The sequence below is a fragment of the Colias croceus genome, chromosome 3, assembly GCF_905220415.1.
Source record: "Colias croceus chromosome 3, ilColCroc2.1".
Classification (NCBI taxonomy): domain Eukaryota; kingdom Metazoa; phylum Arthropoda; class Insecta; order Lepidoptera; family Pieridae; genus Colias; species Colias croceus.
In genome coordinates, this window is record NC_059539.1 from 8,971,181 (window position 1) to 8,991,907 (window position 20,727).

General features: G+C 32.9%; 1 protein-coding gene and 1 non-coding gene across 7 annotated transcripts in view; both read left to right on the top strand.

Moving 5' to 3' along the window:
* The window catches only part of LOC123706491 (whirlin), a 68,520-nt gene that overhangs the window by 30,106 nt on the left and 17,687 nt on the right, over window positions 1-20,727 (top strand). For 5 of the 6 annotated variants that reach the window (XM_045655798.1, XM_045655803.1, XM_045655804.1 and 2 more), the window contains exons 7-15: window positions 272-430; window positions 2,948-3,073; window positions 4,396-4,562; window positions 6,423-6,606; window positions 6,901-7,008; window positions 8,093-8,149; window positions 10,066-10,154; window positions 10,964-11,030; window positions 19,452-19,553. In XM_045655798.1, the coding sequence (XP_045511754.1) occupies window positions 272-430; window positions 2,948-3,073; window positions 4,396-4,562; window positions 6,423-6,606; window positions 6,901-7,008; window positions 8,093-8,149; window positions 10,066-10,154; window positions 10,964-11,030; window positions 19,452-19,553 (1,059 nt within the window). The remainder of the gene's footprint in view (window positions 1-271; window positions 431-2,947; window positions 3,074-4,395; window positions 4,563-6,422; window positions 6,607-6,900; window positions 7,009-8,092; window positions 8,150-10,065; window positions 10,155-10,963; window positions 11,031-19,451; window positions 19,554-20,727) is intronic. The other variant, XM_045655801.1, reaches the window with a different exon arrangement.
* Window positions 11,718-11,789, top strand: Trnap-cgg. Its single transcript has one exon. It is a non-coding gene; the product is annotated as a tRNA-Pro (tRNA).

The window sequence follows — 20,727 nt, forward strand, 5'->3', positions numbered from 1 at the left end:
TCAGCAAATACACCAGTTATTCATTTACATTGTTCTTGCATTTATTCCAGGCCGATAAAATTCTTTAAGATTAGAAAACCTCTACTTTAAGTTATTACACTATGAAAATCAATTTGATTATTTATGAAGATAGAATATCCAAGTGTTGCCAAGACAATAATCGATTTAAAAGTTGTGTTGCAGTGAAAAAGATGGTGTATAATGGAATAGCATCAATCAAGTCAATTAGTCGCTTTATGCGTAGTTTCTAAGTAAATATATTTCTTCCTAGATGCTAAAATCATGTCGTCAACTGACGATGGTGGTACGGACAGCTGGTGCGCTGGTTGGTCGTGCATCGTGCTCTTGGATGGACCGCTACGGCCGGCCAGCGTCGCCGCCGCCGCTGCGCCCGCCGCGCTCAGCTAGCAAGGACCGATCGATACGAAGAGTAATGTATTATTCATTTTATCGTGTGTATCCCACTATTCTATTGTTACACTTTATTGATGTATATTTTTCACTCTGATTGAAAGTTTAAACCACCTTTGTTGATGAGTCGTTACCAACCAAATTCATGTTACCATTCTTTCGACAAATTGTCATTATTATTTAATAATTCAAGACATTAAATAATAGAATATTTAGAACATGGAAAAGATTAGCAGTGATAGATGCTATATAATCTTGAGTATTGTTATTTGTTACACAACAATATATTTATAGTATGCATCAATATAGGTATGCATTGTGAGTTAGCATGACATTATACAACTATTTTCTCATAATAGCGCCTACGTAAATAAAATATTAAAAATAAACTGAGATGGATCGGTAGCAATTTCAAATAAACGCTAGCATTAAAACAATGACGCAGTTAATATTGCAATCAGGAATCAGAAATACACAGTGGTAGGTCGATTGTGGGCTAAAAGAAACCTCTTAATGCCTTGTAAGCTGGCAACTAGGTCACAACACCCTCGGGATTTTCGATTATACTTTTTACAGAATATGTGGTAAACTTTTAGTGCGATTTAGAGAACGTATTTTTATTTCAGACAACGCCGACTTGCCTTCTCTTCGTTTAAATGTCACGGTATTAAGAAATGTGTGCAACCAGAAAATTTCAAAGAGGAAGCGACCCAAAAAAAAAAATTCGATCGTTTGCTTGAGTTTCAGCGATGACACAATTTCAAAAGCAAGAGCCTTTTTATAAGAACCTTTATATTATCTAAAGTAGGACTGTTATTTCTAATAAATAAGCTTTTACACTCTATCTAGATTATATCGTAGATTTTTTTAATACATATATGAAAAGTATTTTTTATACAATCAGCGTATGCAAAATTTCCATTGTAATGTTTATACCACGGGATATCTTGTAACCCTTACTTTATAGCTAAAAGGTTTTTATTCGGATTACCTATATGTACATATCATGTATATTATATGGGTATAATAAGGAATAATATTCGACAATTTCGTGTTATTTTATATATCTGCTAGATAACAATTTTAATATCGGTCAAGTATTATAATTATCATTTAAAAGAAAACATCTGTAATTTAAATCGTTCCACTCAATGGAGCCTGAAAATAGTATCTGCATTTGACCCTTTTAAAATGTTAAATTTATACAAGTGCGCAGAAGATAAATTATGCCTGAAATAAGTATTTTGATTCGAGTTTGGGTGAGATGAAAATTATTTTCATATTTCACTGCATTTTTTTTAAAGTATTTCGAACATTTTCGTGACTTTGACTTATAAAACAAATAAAAGTGTTTGATTAACTCGCATGAAATCTTTAATTGTCATAAAATCTTTATTGATAACAAAAAACTAATTCAATTTTTTTATATCTTGAGATTAAATAAATACATGCGACTATCGTACGCATTACCAATAAAGTTGAAAAGTAACTACTTATATGTAGGTATACGCAATAAATTATTTTTTTATGAAACAGTAAACAAATGAAATAAGAAGAACACCTTTATTACGTCATTTAATTATTACAATTCAGTCATAAACTCACGGCTTCATGTAATGCATTGAAGTAATCTCCTGTGATCCTATACGCCATAATGCCAGTAATACAATGTCAGGTGCAAGTAATCCATATACGAATGCGTAATACTAGTCTGCAATTAAAGTTATAGTCGTATGACATATCTTGTTATCTCAGGCATTTGTATTATTAGTCCAGTGTCTATATACATCTTTGGCTATACTAATTACTATGATTTATGTTAAGCTTAATTCCAATATATTGGCACATGTATTAGCATTATTGAAATTATGTAACAAACGTTGCACATTGTAATAAATGTTAATTGAAGGTATGTGTATTAATAAAAATTTATAATATACCAAACTATATCATAATATAAATTAATTATTGAAATTTTCACGGATATATAGATTCGGAATGTACGTCTATTTTTATCACAGAGAATTACTTTTACATGCAATCAGCGATACTCAGTTCGGCATCAAAGCGCCCCAGTAAAGCTCTCTTTTGCCAATTTACTCGATCACTGGGAATAAAGAGGATTTATTTGAAAGCAAATTCTATTCTTTTCAGTTTTATCGACAGAACTGTAAATTTTTCGGATGCTTCATTTTGTCTGTGAAGTTTGAAAGCTTGTAAATGTAATGAAAAGTAGGGAGAATTTACATGCAATTTTCAAGTATATCCAATTGATATTTTATGTTATATTTTCTAAAAATTTCAACTGATAAATTTTTTATTGGTGAAACTTCTTTAGGTGCCTTGTGAGTAAAATTTCAAGGTCGCGTGATGGCATGCAATACCTGACGGTATTTTTTTTACGTTTTTTACGTCATGGAGTAGAGTTAAAATCTTGCCAAAGAAGTTTCATTTCTGACACGTGTGCACGGCACACACGCTCTTTTAATTATTTATATCCTTTGATCATATTTTCAACGGTACATTTTGTACGCAGGTGGATCTATGTATCGAGCCGGGACAGTCACTGGGGCTGATGATAAGAGGAGGCTTGGAGTACAATCTTGGCATTTACATCACGGGAGTGGACAAAGACTCCGTTGCTGATAGAGCTGGACTTATGGTTAGTAATAAACACAATAGGAAACGATTTTTTTTTTAATTTTTTCTTTGGGTTGGGTGGTATATAATAAAGTGTAAACCGTACTTTAAGTCTTTAATTTCCTTCAAGACAAAATAATGCACGTAGCGGTCTATTCTGAATTATGATAATTATTATGATTTTATTATTCTCAACATCAAATCGCCACTATAAAGAGAAGACGGAACTTACTCTAAATCTTTAACTAACGAATGATATTTTTTATAAATACCTATGTTTAAAATTAAGTTTCTCATGTAAGTGACTTAATGTCTTAATGGGAATAAATGTCTTTAAACCTTATTATTGGATCAAAAGTAAAAAAACCGTATCGTCATTACGTTCATTTTATTTGATCTTTCAAATAATACCTATTCATTATTTGAGTTGCTTTTATTTTATACTAAAGTACCTAATCTACTTAAGTTATGAAATGAGAATGATACAATTTGTAAAAACATATTTTCGGAACATCTGCCATTTTCAGTTTCGATCCTCTCATGAATAATCACTGTTTATCAGACGTGTTCATGAATTTTAATGTGTCCCTACATTTGGCTGACGTTATATAAGCATGTATTTTAAAACACTGACCTCCCCATTTATAATTAATGAGATGAAGCCATGATTCACCTGTTTCTGAAATTAAAAAAGTTACATTATTTTTTATATTATTTGCGTTGCTTCCACATTGTGGCTCGTTTTTTGTTGTTTATAATGGATAAACTCATTATCTAATTCTGCGATTTCGTAAAATTTTCACCAATATAGAGTAAATTTAATCCCAGATCAGCACAATCGAAGGCTCGAATCCTATATAATAATTTTATTTTTATTACGAAATGAAATGAAAAGCTACGGTTCTAATAAAATTTTGTGAACGCAGCCTTATAGGACGCGAAAGGTCACGCGCAGGAAACAATTTATATCGTAGCAAAAAAAATTGTGTCATAAATTCAATGTAAACCCGCTATAAAGCCAGCTATTGCCCCGTATGAAATCAATTTAGGCTCTAATATTTCGTACCTTTTCCGACCTCAATGCTATATTTTATGTTATTTTTTGTTTTTATCTAGTAATTTTTCGTTTTTTCATTTTGATAAATGTAATTTCGTGCAATCTTATCTATGTTGATGTTGGATATGGTTTTTAGTAGTTGAATTAGGAATTTCTTTTTGCGAAACTGCCTACAAAATCAGTGTTTTTAGACTTAAAATATTTCTTTGTTATAGGCTCTTAATGTAGAGATACTTTATATTTCAATTTTTTATGATTTATATTAATTCCCTTTAATTTTTTAACAGGTAGGGGATCAGATATTAGAAGTGAATGGGCAGTCCTTCGTAGATGTGACACACGATGAAGCAGTCGCACAATTAAAGTACCACAAAAGAATGTCTTTGCTGGTCAGGGACGTCGGCAAGGTGCCTCATGCCTGTACAGCGTATGGGGAACGGGAAGCGGCCCCCAGGTAACGTACATTATAATTTAATAAATAAATAAAAATAATAATTGTTTATTTTTCTAAAGTAATATTACTGTACTAATTAGGTACTACGGCAGCGGTCAATTATATTGGTTGGTCAAAATACTACTCAACATCGAAATAGAAAAACCGGCCATGAAACATTTCTTTGTAGATATTATAATTTTTATTACAAATATAATGTTCGATTTATGCTGTTTATTATATCTATTCGGAAAAATTCAAACCGCAAGAACTACCAATAGATAAAATCTCAATTACCTACTTCTACGTGTTGCAATAATCTATGGAAGTCATTCCGTAATTTAAGTTATAAGGTCTTTGTAGAAACATTATAAAAAGTTTAAGGATACGTAATTAAAAGTTTTCTCAATGCAAGCTATCGCAGGAAAAGTTAGGAAAATTTCGCTGCAAGATTGAAGTGGCTTTGAATTTAAAAATACCTAAATAACAATGTCACGCTAAATATCTCAATGGTACATACCTCATAGGAGGCCCGTGTCCCAGCAGTGGGAACGTATATGGGCTGATGATGATGATGATGATGATGATGACATACCTTGAAAATGTAGACATCAGGCAAATCGTGTTCAAACTTCTTGTTTGGTTTCGGGTTTCGAATAATGTATCTAAATATTAAATCGAAATTGAGCCCAAAACTTTGAACAGTATCGTTGATGTTAGAATATTATGCTCGTGCTATCGTGACTGGATTACTGTCACTTCGCCTCAATGTAAAATGGATAAACAAGCTAACAATTGTACCTCAAAGAGACGATTGCCAAATCTATCGCGATTTGTTTTTATAGAGATACTAATTATGATATTTCTATAAATGTGGAGGAATCCCAAAACTGTTTAGACTTGTAGCATTTAGTTACTATTATGTATTCTGTGCTTGTAGCTCTAGCGCTACGTGAAAAGATTGTTTTCAATGTACCTACCTATGCGAACACACGGTAAATCTGTGCGGTTAAATTCAATCAGAGACCACAAAGTAAAATGTAAAAGATTATTTTTAAAAATCTAATTTTTACCTCATAAATAGTGTCCAAAACATCTAGAAATAAGTCTTTTGGGTAGCAGATATACAGTTACACATTACTTTTTACTGACTTCACATGTCTGACTTCAACCACAGAAATTAGCCAATTGCAAATGTTACTTTATGAGTCATAGCCATGTCCGCCCGTCACTGTTTGTTTTCAAGTAATATAGAAATTACATAGTTTTATAGTAATATTATAGAGTGTACGTGGCTGTGATCGAGGAAAAAGTGATTTATGATAGTTAATGACCTGCGCCAATCACTTTGCATTCTCGCCCTCGCGCTACTTTTTAATTTGTTCGTATTTCATACCCTAGTTTGCTGCTGGATCTATGACGTTAATTAGAGTACTATTTTTTTATATTTCAATATCATTGTTACTGTTGCAAGCCATAAATAAATAATTTTTAAATATTTATCGTTATTGTTCATTGACTCTATGTATATCTAATAAAAATAAACTTTATTTACCTAAACACGGATCGTGTAAGTCGGTTCGAAGGACGGTTATTATGTACGTAATACTATCGTAATATAATTTAAGTAGAATGTAAATATTATATAGAAAATGGGATGATTGCCATGTAAACCCAAAAACTTATATTAAACGTTTATGAAATTGAGATCTATCATATTACATTATATTACTAGGTTTGAAAATTTGTATACATAGGTATTCTGTGAAGTTCCTTGGTGACTTCAACAAATAGGTGCTGCTAACACAAAGTTTGTCCCATATCATAAAAAGTCCTAAGAAGAGACTAAGTAGTATTTACAATTATATTTATTTCGACTAGAATAAGCGGTTGGGGTAGACGGAGAGGAGCTGCAGCCGTAGCTGTAGAACAGAAAGCCAAGTCTTTGTTGCCACAAAGTGATTTGCCTGCACTTGCCTATTACATGGAGGAATACGCAACGAGAAGGCTCACGCCAGACTCCTTTCTGACGGTGCTGAGAGATCTGCTGGATACTCCACAAAAGGTACTATTAAAGTATTTCTTTAAAACAGATCATATGTGTAATTCAAAGTCATAAATCGTCAAAAATCTCTTAAACAAAAAATAAATTTCTTAAATAAATTTCTTTTCTATCTATCTAAATTTGTTGCTAAAATATTTTATAATTGTTATTTTATGAAACTTATCTGATGGCGCGTTTATTCTTTATTAATTTTGAAAGTGTTTGAAAGTAGCTTCGTAATTATAATATCTACCTAACTAAGTACTGACAAGGGCCTCTTACGCAGTAAATAGAAATTTGGTATTTTCCACGCAGTACTCACTTCTGACGGAAATTCGGGAGTTTCTGTTACCCGAAGACAGGCCGAGGTTTGATGAATTGGTATACAGGAGAGATGAACCGCCACCCGACCACCATTTAAAGGTATACAAATATTCACCACTTAACAGACACCACCTTAAGGTATACAGAGATTATTAAAATACATTGTCCTAGAGCGCTCAATAATCACGTTTGTAATATTTTTCAAATTTTCCATTCTTATAATACAATGTTACGAAAAGTGTAATCGTTTCCAAATATGAACAAATGTTAGCTATCCACACACCTATGTATCGTAGTGTATCCTTATTGCAATATGCCTAAAGCCTTGTTTACATGCGTAAGTCTAAATACTTTAAATGTAGAGTAACTCAATCTGTAAGTCAACTGTGTTTAATTTATAACAATTTATTTATATTATATTGAAATGCTGAATGATATAAAGTTTGTTTCATTTCTTTTTACGAAAACTAGCTGTATCGAAGTTAGAATATAGAGATAAATTGGCATTACAGCTATCAAGCGGAGCACTAACTCTCTAGATTTGTCAAAGTTTTAATACAATTAAGTTATCTCACCGCTGCCAGAATGAAGATTTAGTGTTCACTAGTTTTTGTCTTTAAATTGTGCTGAAGGTAGCTGAAACGAAGTTGTATTATTACGTCGTAATCTCGCTGGCAGGAAACTTCAATTACAATTTTGCGCTCCGTTTGCGAAGCACAACTAACTCGGTTACAGAGTCAGCCTGCAATATACAAGGAAGATTGGCCGTCGAGATCGGCCTCCCTGTTTCGTTAATGACAAGATGCAAATGAGACTTGCTATATACCTATAGAGTAGTGTTCCCCTCGTATTGTTCAAGTGGTTTGGAGGATTTTAAATAAAGTCAGGATAGAATTATAGATTTAAATTAGATTTTGAACTTGAGAAATTGTTATTGTTTGAGACTTCCGAATAAGAATAGAAACATAGCTGAAAAGATAAGTATATAGCACATGCATCATTTTTACATGATGTTTTAATCTACAACTAGGTTATGCAAGAGATACAATGCAATTAAGCACTTCTAACGCAGGCGAACTTTTGCACTTTTGCACACAAGGCACGAAAGCATTTAATGAGACAATAAGTAGTAGCATATAGGTTGAGCTTGTACATATAGATGAGATTAATCTATTTTCCGTAGCGCGGCGGCGAGCGCCACATGCTGCCGTCTTCGACAATGCATGATCTACACGACCCGGTGAGTGCTTGTGTAAACACACCTCTATAGTATCTGTTATATTATTATGTTGCATGCGTATATTGATTGGTCACATTTAAATCTGACCAGAAATATTTTCCTAATTGTTTCCTAGTTTGTTTTGCATACAGTTATAGAGTACCGTGTGATTGTGAAACAAATATTTGTGGTCATTTAAACATGTTACGTGATACCATGCAGCCAGATTATATAATTCGGAAAGACTATGTTTGTACAAATTTAATTAATGCTGAAAACGGCATATCGTGTCACGTTTCATGTTACGTGGGCCACACTGAAAGTTTTGCGTAACTAATAAACAAAACAATTTATTTGTCCAATATTATATTTACTACTTTTTAAAGTATTCTCCGTTACATTTAAAACACTTTTTCATCCGTTCAAAACATTTCTGGAAACATGAGGACCATTGGTCTGAGGGTATGTTTTCTGCGTGCTGTTTGAAAGCAACCACGGCCTCTTCTGGCCTCGTAAATGTCGAACCACTCATTGAATCATAGATTTTTGGGAAAAGGAAGAAATCGCAAGGTTCTAGGTTAGGACTGCGTGCGGCATGAGTCATGTGCTCTATGTTTTCAGTAGCCAAAAATGACTTTGTTTTGTTCGCGGTGTGCGCCGAAGCACTGTCATGGTGCAACAAGATGCGACTTCTAGGTCGCTTTTCTCTTATTTTTTCTAAGACATTGGGCAAAAAATAGTGGTGTACCACTCGGCATTAACAGTCTTTTGTTACTCAAGTGGGATAGTGCAGACAGGATTCGTCTAAGAGAAAAATAATGCAATCATTTGTTTGCCAACCCTTCTCGCCTGCCTCAATTTGGTTGGTTTGCTGTCACTTTCAAACACCCACAAAGAATATTGGTGTTTTCTTTCTGGAATATAACCATATATACATATTTCATGTCCTGTCACGATATTATACACGGCATTAGAATGTCCGTAATTGTACTTTAATTGCATTTCTTAACACCAATCTACTCGATGTCGTTTTTGTTCTGGAGTGAGTTTGGGAGCAATTCACCGGCAACCAAGCTTCCTAACTTTGAAATGTTCATGTAAAATTTTCTGAATTTGTCTCATACCAATCCCCAGATGTCCTCGAATCTCCTAATAAGTGATATGGCAATTTTCTTAAATTAGTCGTCTGATGGTAGCCATATTTTCCTCCGTGATCGCAGTTGAGGGTCGACCTTCACGACTTTCATCATGAAGAGAAACACGGCCGCGATGAAATTCAGCATATCAATGCCTTACAGTGCTCAAATAAGGTGCTTCCCTCCCAAAAGTATTTTGAAGGCGTGCAGTGCAAGCTTTCGGAGAAAACGAACTTTTAAAATCATCAAAAATCATCGCCCTAAAATTGTTTCGTGTTAGTTCCGTTTTTGCTACGGACAACGGACTTCAACTTGAGATAAAAAAAAATTGACACGAGCTTCCAGCCAAATTTTTTTTTCCTCAACTTATGAGACTTCATAGGTTAAAAAAATATAACATTCAAAATTCAAACATTTATGGGTGGCTAGAAACGCAAAACTTTTAGTGTGCACTAGGTATACCATAGATAGTTATAGCTTCCATGTAAGCAAGCCTTGACGTATATTTATTACGTTAGCTGTTTTATTATTTACAACACAACTTAGGACAATCTATTCCGGAATACCGTATATGATATATATTAATTTACACTATAATTGGCAATATGAAAAAAACAAATATTCAAAAAATTTTTTTTATTAAAATTGTAAAGCATAATCATGAAACAAATTGAGTATATGTACGTGATCAAAAAATTGCACTTACTTCGCATGACCAATAAAGCACTAAAAATCGTGTTGAAAATGCCCAATTGTTTTCAAATATGAAATGGTCAGGTGAGGTGTAGTATATTGTTGTAGGAGGTGCCGCCGGAGGTCCCTCTAGTGGTGGACCACCGCTCGCCCTCTGAGGACTCCGGCTTGGGTCTTCCGCCCCACGACACCTACAGGTACAGGCACGAATCTATTTAACATATCTCTCTTCTACTTATCTTAAATTAGCCTATGTGAACAGATGTCTTTTAGGCAAAATTCACTAAATTTCCTGCATTCGTGTCGCTACTCTCTACTAAACGAAGCATAAATCCTTGCAACCTCTACGTCGATGGCTTTTAAGCCTCGTTTAAATTTAAGAGAGCTCTTCAAGTCGGTAAGGGCGAGTCCTCGTTTAGTATTCGCTTTCGTTCGCTCTTTTACTAAAAATAAAAACAAAAAATATATTTATTTTTTTATTCATGCAACATCTCACTGGCCGCAAATAGGTACCCACTCGTAATTTAATTCGTATTGAAACCGATGGCTTTATAGGAACATAAACGATCGTATTTACTGTCACCGTCAGTTTTATATCGTTATCCTGCTCCGTAAGGGTTCTTTTGAGTTAAATGCCCGTAAACCCGTTTCATAATAGTCTCTTAAACGAAAAATGGCGTGCTCAGTAACAGCAATAGCATTTTTATTTTTGCCCACTTCAAATAAAAATAACATAGATACATGGAACATTGAATATCCGTACAAAAGCTGTAACAGAATAAAATCGTTAATACAGTGACATTTAAGACTACCGCATTGTGGATTATGCAGCATGGCATAGGGTAGGTAACACCGCTGCTTTATCGTACGTAAAAGATCTTTGATGAACTTCATCATAGGCTTTGTATATAAATAAACAATTCGTATTTATATGCAGTAAATATGGCTGCTTAGTGTTTGAGTGTTGAGTTGGTCAAGCATTATGACGAGGTGTTGTATGGGGCAGGAGCGGGCGCGCCTGGCGGGCGACCGACGCGCCACCAATGGACGACGACCTGGAGCCCCCGCACGAGGTGATTTTGCCAGAATTACCTTCTACACTTCTTAACATTCTATTACACGATCACTTTTTTACACTATTTTACTAGCAGTGTCCTTGATGTCACTCTCAAAAGGACACCATACATGTTTTGTTTCCTACATCCCGCGCTAACGAATTGTCGAATTGTTTCTCCTTCGAAATCTAATGAAACAAATGGAGTGACATCGCGACACTGGCACAAAGTTTATATGATTCACTCTTCTTGCATGAAGTAATAACGGCTAGCTTTAGATCTTCACAATTTCACAACAATGGCCGTTATTTCCTGAAAATTAACATTTTAAATAATTGGTGGGGTAAATCTGGCAAAATTCATTATTCACTATCGATAGTACGATCTGCGAATAAAGATAGTTTTAACGTATCGGTAATAGCGGCCACTCACTTCTTCTAAGGCTATAATAATATAAATTTATAATACATATATCCTAGCAGTAGATACCTTCTAAATTTCTTCCTCTAAGGCTCGAAGTAACTGTAAAAATAATATAAAATGAAAAACCGTGTCGCTCAATCAATATCAACATTTCTTTATCGTGAAAATAATAGTCACGGTATAAAATTACAGTAAGCGTGGTAATTGGTCTATTTTTAAAAATATAACGTATTATTCTAGTTCATGTATAATACGTATGCCTATTTCGTAACAGAAGTCATCGGCTCGTTGGTCTAGGGGTATGATTCTCGCTTCGGGTGCGAGAGGTCCCGGGTTCAAATCCCGGACGAGCCCTATATTCCTTTTGTACAAAATTTTGTGGAATACAGATTCATTTATTGTATAAAAGTCATCATTAAACAAATGATAAATTTTAAACAAATAATTTAAACATTTTTTTATAAGATTTCTATTCTCTCATTTTATTTTAATTATATATTATAATTATATATATTATATATTTTATGTTTAGGTATACACTATATCTATCTACTTAAACCATTTAGTATTTTTAAATACGTAATTAATTCCTTTACCTTTTTTAATACTAGATATCTACTAAGCAATTAACTTCAATAATTTATACCAAGTGAGCAAGTTGAAAAGATAAATTTATTTAATTTACCGTACAAAATGTTCAAAGAACTCTGAAATGGTTATTTTTGGGATATCTCGCTCATTAAAACTTTTGTTACAGAAATAACCACTAGCCGTTTTTTATAACCACAATATTTAAATTATGCCGATTATTCGATTAAAATTAAATTGATCTAAATTGCGGTTTACTTAATACTTGTAATTGTATCTATTTCACTATCATTATTTACTGTTTGCGAATATTAAATTGTTTAAAGTGTACAAAGAAAAAGTGATTTTCTATAGATAGGTAGTTAAGTATAACTTCTCTGGTGATTATGTAGGTATTATAAATTAACTTTTTATTGCTATTGTATAGTAGAAAAAAGATTGAATCAATTGGAGGCAACTGAAAAAAATATATTGGTAGACACTAACTAGATTACACTTCAAAAGTTACCCATCTCAGGTCATTTACCTAGTCTACATTAATTTGCATCTATTTTCATAAAACTTGCAGTTTATGCCCCAAAAAAAAAACATTAAACAGATTATCAATTTCCAATTATGCTAACATATACCCATATTTTTAATAAATTAAATATATTGAACTCATAGTCATCGTTCTATTAGTTTGATTATTATAAGAGTGGGCCACAGATGTATGATTCAGCTCACGTCTAGCAGGATTAAAAGTCTAGTCTTGATTAATAGATCCTGTTTGTTCAACTACGGGAATATTATTTCAATGTTTACACAACTTCATACTGTAAAACTACTACTAGGTAAATTAATTTAAAGTTAATGTTTACTTAAAGTTTAAAGTTAAAATTTTCAAATAGGGAATACAAAATATATCCCTGCCATGACGGTGTCCTAGGCAAAATACATTAAATCCACTCCCACATGATCATATTTTTTTTTCTTTAAATCGCATGTTTATTCGTATTTTAGTATTATTTCATTAGGCCTTATAATAGTTAAGATAATTACCTAATTATAGTTTGTTATTGGATTATATCTAGATTATAGTATAAAGTAGTAACTATATGTATATTTGATGAACAATGTTTTATATCATACATTTTCATCGAATTCTCGTTAAACCTAATAATCCTAAAGTTGCTCAAATCCTGAAAAATTAGCTCGATTAATAGCAGTGTTTGCAGTCTGCCGTCAGCGTGTTTGAAAATTTATTTCTTAATAACAATGAGGCTAGAAACCTCAACATATGTATGTCGTGGTCATATCGTAGATTTGATCATTTCATGATATGACTGGCCATTTCACGAAATGGTCGCATATCGTGAAATGGCCAACATAGTTTGATCAGATCGTTAAATCGTCAACGTTTCACGATTTGGTCATCCACATTTGGCCAGATCGTATAAAATATAAAGAGTCCATAAAATATTAAAAAAATTCAGAATAACTATATTCTAAAAACTTGTTTAATGTCATTTAAGTTAGTGCCGCGGCAGCGGCCGGCAAATGCCAGAAGCGAATCGTTTTTGCAATAGAAAACAGTTTGGTTAGGTTAGGTTAGACTTTGATAAACAACGCACGAGCCGAGCGAGCAAAGCGAGCGTGCCGCGGCAGCGGCCGGCGAGTGCCAGAAGCGGATCGCTTTTTAAAAAACAAACAATTATAATAATATAGTAGTAGTTTCTTAAATTATTTTATTTAAGTCGCATTTTTTCTTAAATACATATAAGATATCCACATTTTCCATAGTACTCGTACCTCTTCGTCGTAAATTCTTTGCTATGACTTTCTTCATAATATTGTTCTTAAACGAATTATGAAGTTTTTAACTGCGAATAATTTAATTTTCGCCAGCGGCCGCCATCTTATCACATAAACACAGAGCTTGCAGCGCCTCTACCAACGATTAATGTAACTATTTTACGATATGATCAAATAATTTTGATCATTTCATGAAAAAACCGTGCGTTAATTGGCCATATCGTGAAACGATTTCTTATCATTGATCTGCCCAAACCACATCATGATGTGGCCAAACTAAATTGGCCATTTCACGATATGCGACCATTTCGTGAAATGGCCACTCATATCATGAAATGATCAAATCTACGATATGACCACGACATGTACACTACACTATTTTATTTATTAATATTGGTGCAAAAAAGCTAATAAAACAATAAAAAGTATTTTAGATGACCATAAAGTCTCGATCGTTAATCCAGAGACAATAAAATAAATTGGGATAATCTACTTTCTTGGCATGGAATTAACATGCAAAACTATAGCCAATTTCATATTAAAAAAAACATTAATAATAAAAGAGATCTGGTTTTACAAAAAAGTCAAATGAAAAAGTATTTTCGTGTAATTTTCACATTCAAGTATTAATTATTACCAGGTTTACGATTCTTAGGATCTAATCGTAAAATAAACGTTCAAGTGCGTGCCACAAGTAGGTGCTCTGTTTCAGTAGTTTTCAATGAAATTTGTTCCAACTTACAGGTTCACTATGATTTACCGACATAGCGTAGGTAGGTTTATTAATAATGATACCTTGCTCATTATAACAATATCTACAGGTGCCTATATATATTTATTTTTTGTACTGTACCTTCTACGATATTCATGTTTCAGTTTGTTACAAAAGCATTTTGTAGCAGGTTAGATCCAAACAGTAATATTTTATTGTCATATCATCCAGTTGATAATTAATCAAAAAACCGCTGTTTCCGCTTTGCAGGTAGTTTTTAGTTTACGGAAATTAATTTTGTTTTCATAAATGTTAAATGTCATTGTTAAAGTTAACTATACGATAACAAAAAATGTATATATAAAGTTTAATCTACACCAGCTCTCAGTTTATGTCAGGTACAGCGGCAAGGCAAGATAAATAAAAAATCTCGGTTAAGACGGCATAAAGATTTTTTTTTCCACTTGCGGGATCCGCTTGTTGACATTTCTTACAGGAACAGCTCCTTTTAATTTACAAGAACCCTTTTAAAAACAACATAAAAACCACCGAGCCTCAGACAAAGACTTGGCGGTACACTCGTAAAGTGTTTTCATGAATTTATACATTTTTATCTACTATGTAAATTACAAAGAAAATGTATTGTTTAGGTAAAATAAAACTTTTTAATAATCTTGGAAAATTTTGAAAGTTTCAGACAAATAGAACAAACAGCCTTGAAAATATTGTAATTCTATAATACGAATGTATGAATATAAATAAAAACTAAATCTGTTATAATTACTGCCGCAATCCAATAAATTAAAAGACTTCCCTTAAAGTAAACCTTTTAACGAAATTAAGTCTATGCTTTTCACATAATTTTTCTGCGGTTGTGACGTCAGAGAGTTATAGAGGTAGAGTTGCGTCGTGGGAAGCCACCTTGATATGTCATAAAGATAAGTAGACCAATTCCCTTTTTAAGGTTTAACAAACGACAAGGTCCACTTATCATACGCCTTTCAACTGAAAGCTTTGAAGCTCAGAGCATCTCAATGGTTATATTTTTATACTACGATTATACTCTCCTTCTTTTTATGTGTTTTGAATCCTTTCGTTTAAAGTAAAAAATATTTTTTTGGTATTTAATTCAGTTATCTATAAAGCCACTGGATTGCAAACTACTAAAAGCTTTAATCAAACGATATAGAAATAAAGAGTCTTCAATTTAGCGCCACACGCGTATACGCAACCTATAACAGGTTGAACTCGTTAATGGTAAACCAACACGGAAAGTGTTTGTAGCATATTGTTACAATAACTGAAAATGAAAATATCACGTGCGCGGGAAATTGGGTGCATTAGGGGTGTTCAGCGTTTGTTGTCGACTTCAGTGCTCGGTACGCCGGCCGGTCGAGCAGACGGCATGTCGCGCCGCCGCCGACGCGTCGCGTTCCGCGACTACATGCCCATGGACTTGAAGGCCATGGCTAAGGTATTGCCCACTCCGTAAACACTTATGAGATTGAAAATATCGAACCGACCCATCCATCTAACATGCCAGTCATGATTATTTGTGTGCGGTCGTATTATTTTGTTTTTAGTGGATGATAGAACTGTTACAAAAGTCGATATACTCGACGTCAGGGTAGAGTAGAGCATGATAGATGTTGTCAAGTTTTGATTAAATATCTGGTGTATTAATAACAACAACAGCTTTGTTTTTGTTAGATGTATAGAGCCATTCGAATTATACTAACCAATTTTTCCGCCGATTGTTATTTCTGTTTATCTGGGGTCCATTTAATATACGGCTATTTATTATATAAGTTTATTTGGAACAATTAATATCTAATAACATCTGTAAAGATTTTCTGCATGATATCGTCGAACGAATCAACTAAATACTTAATAAGGGATAAGCTGATAATACCTACCATCATAATTAAATAGTTAATAATAATAAGCGTTACATTTATTTAATTAAGAAATATTATACGTGCATCATTCCAATGTTGCCAAACTTGAATGCAACCTCAGGCGTCATTTGTGGTATCGCCTATATATAGAGGCTTATAGATGATAATTAATTAACTGATTAAATATAGATTCTCATTATTTGACATCCCTATATGTATGAGAAGTTTCTAATATAGCAAGTATAGATAATACATAGTTACATCTTACATAAAGAAGTGTCTCAATATGTTTTCGGATGTCATGAAGATACTTCCCGTCTGCACTTCCATTTTTATTTATTACCGCACGAAGTTTTCAGCACACTCCAATATGCAACGCCTGTATAGGGTAGAGAGCAAAGTTTATGCGAGACAAAGTTGTACAAATAAACCTTCATTATTAAATTAACAGTCATTATACTAATAGAAATAATTACGCCTTGTTATGATTTATTTATGAATCATAATTATATTATTACGCTATTTTTAACGATGTGACGTACCTACTTTATTGCAATAATTATTGACTTCAACATACAAATAATAACGTTTTTCAGTAGTTACTAGGTATTTAGAAGTATGATTAATCACGAATATGGGGAAAAAAACATTGAATATACTCATACCTACACAATTTGTGACAATGGTTCACGACTCTTTCTATATCATCAAGACGTAGTATCAAATGGCTCATGTAACATTGCCTTAATTACACTAAAATTGTATGTCTCTTATCGATAAACATTGAAAGGTGCTTAAAACAACAAATGAATGTTTAAAATAGTTAGCAATACCCATGAGTTCATGACCTTAAGTCTATAGAAGCCAACCATTATCAAAATATGATCGACATGATAAAATACGAAGGCAATCGGAAATTAAAAGAGTTCTTGAATTTCCTTCATGAAAGAAGACACCATTTAAAATGTGATTCGAATTTGAAATCCAGTCATTTTCAAAAAGAGTTCATTGAAGTAGGAATATAAAACTACCCATGAATAGGGTCGAGGGTCTCTTTATACCCTTTCGTGACGTTATTTGCGGAATGTTTCTATTTTTTACAAAAAGTAGGTTGTATTGCGCATAAAATATTTAATTTTAATCTTGAAACAAGAGAGATTATTATACTATTAATTATTTAATTGCTTTCTTAAATGAAAGGTTTGAAATGGTTCATTAATATTTTAACCTTGAATTATGAAAGTATATTATTTAATTTTTGTAGGTAGCCGCTAAGAACTCTACTGTATATTCATGGCAAAACATTTGCATTCGCCAAGTTTACATCTTCCAATTTAATTATGCAATATTGGAATAATAAAAAAATACATTATTTCTAGACATGCCTTATCTTTTAGCGGACTGACTTTCAAAGTTAAGTATAGGCAACGTTCAGCTTTTATGAAATAATGATACCTACTTATAGCAGAACGCGTCGGCAAATCTTACTTGGATCGCTGCCAATAACTTACTAGATGTTAAGAATATATAAGGGTCAGAATTTATCGTGTTTGCTAAATAAAATTAAATAGATGTTAAAATACATCAGAAAATATACTCGAGATACACAGGTGGTCTCCAAACTGAGTGTAACAATGGATCCAACTTTAAAATTTATTGCTACTAAAATCTATAATCTCATAAGCATTGAATTCAAGATTTTCATTTCGCAAATAGAGATTAGATTCAAGGGCTCAAATTTTAAATTACTTTATTATATTCTACATATATTCCGCTCATGTTCGTCAAATAACACTATTTATAACATAGGTACATTATTCGAATTTTATTTCAAATGTAGTAAATATTACCCTTTTTATTTGATTTGTAATTTGTGGTTATAATTATGTACCTATTAGTATTCAAGTAGGTACCTACACCTACACTTAATATAAAATAAAGTTATACTTAAAAACATATTATTTATTTTTTGTTATGTCTAACCGATAACGTCAAGTAATTTATTAATTTAATCACGCAAGCTTCAACGTATAGGTTACACCTACACAATAGTTTTTTGCCGTTAAATAGAACAAAGACTACAATAAAGCAAAAAATAAAATATATAAGTATGTACATAAATTTTGAACAAAATCACCAAACGATTAAATTTGTTTTAACAATATCTATTGGAGAGATTTTGAAAATAATGCAGAACTGAAGTGATCTCTTATTAGATACTGTCAAGTAGATTTATTTCCCTTTACCGAGATAGGCAATACTTGGGCAGTATAGAGAACTTTTGATGAGAAAACAATTTTCCTTATCATAATAAGCATCCATATAATATTTCTATCTCTACGAATTGTTTACTTTATGATGGTAATATGATAATTGATAAAATAAAGACTAATGAGACCGATTTGATATCTGAACTAATAACCGATTAGGTTCTGTTGTGCTATTGCAACCCAGACCAATTAAGATATCTTTTTATTTTGAAAAACAATAGTCATAGAGTTAATACTATAGGTGAAAGTAATTAATTGTATTAATAAGGCGAAAACTTTTATTTTACTTTTGCGGATTTTGTAACAAAAAATATCATTCAGGTCAGGTTCTTCATATTATCTATAAAATTTTGCCCATAATGTTTAATTTGAAACTATTTGTGTCGATTAATTTACTTTAAAAGTGATCAATTATTTCGGCTAAATAAAGGCTAAAGAGAGTAAATCTAGACCGCAGACATGCAAAAATAGAATGAAAATCAATTGCCATGCGACTTGGTCAGCCCTCAGCTTGCAGTCTGATTGTGATCACTCTGTGAAACACACCCCTTATCGCTAATCTATCGTCTCGACACGTTCTCACCGAATCTTAAGGACTTGCATCAAGGTTGCGTTGTGTGACGTGATATGTTTCCTTGCTTTTTTATGTTTCCTGCTTGCTATGTGCTTTGCATGAACTGTCGTATTGTCGTATTATCTTTTGACTATACTTTATGTTTGTTTGATCGGTTTTGAAAATTATTTGTGTCTTCAGGAGTACGAGGAAGAGGGTCGACGTTCGAGGCGGCACTCGTCACCATGTAATTCACGAGAAGGGAGCACCACTGCGCTACACACGCAGCACTATGATGACACTGTAAGTACCCGTACATACTGAGTACACGTACACGTACCTCACATAACATGTTAACAGCGGCGTACTGACCTTATGTCAATGGGATAAGCAGATGTCTTTGAACGTGCCTTCTTGCGTTTCATTAACTTGATATGTGTATGGGATTTACCTTATTTACAATTTATTCAAACACATTGTTAAAATTTTATGAAGCAGATACAACACGCTGCAGATTACGCTAATAAAATAAGTCAACATAAAACAATTCATAACAGAACAAGAGACTTAAAAATAGGAAATACTAAATAAGTTTATAAGCTCACAGTTCGCAGTAGAATAAGCTGCCAAGCGCCACGGTGGCTGATGAACTTGTCATATAATTGTGAACGATGAATCACGTCCGATGGCAATCTATTTATGTCTCGAGATGTACACTTATCCCATAATTCATTACCTAGGAACATAATATATGCGATGTTTTCTCAGAAGACCGTGACGTCACGACTTCTAAACCTTCATAAGGAAAGTGTGATGCGGAATTGGATTGAGTTCAGAAGCACACTCATTTCCCTTTTTGCCTAACTGAAAACTTTGGCGTGGAGCCAGCGCTCTATCATGGCTGTTCTCATTTTCGTTGCTAATGAAAAATTTTATGAATTTGGCGTATAATTCAAGACAACAATATACAGTTATGAGTTAAATATCTGCCTACTGATTAAAGTTAGTCTATTGACTTACATAATAAATAAACAATGGCAATTAAGGTGTGTAATCAACCGAGATCGATACATTGAATCTTTCTAATTATATGAAATTGTACTATAAGTATGTAACAATAGCAGTTTGTGCTTAGATTATGGCTATCGACTCACCACATTATTCAACTTGATACGTGTTGACATTTGGCATATCTCGGCCTTCCAGAGGCGTATGAAACAAGTCAGGGGTCAGAAAATGACTTATGAGACTTGATTAATGGTTATGCGCGTTGCCAGTGGTACATAAAAATAATGTATTGCCTATAGCAATCAGAGATCATGTATATATCCAACGGTGAAATAATTTTTGAAATCGGTCCGGTACTTTAAGAGATTATTTATTTGAATGCACAATAAACAAAGTAGTCAATTTAATAGAATTATAGGAGTAGGTATTGTTCAACTTATATGTTGACGTTATTTTAATTTGGAATCAA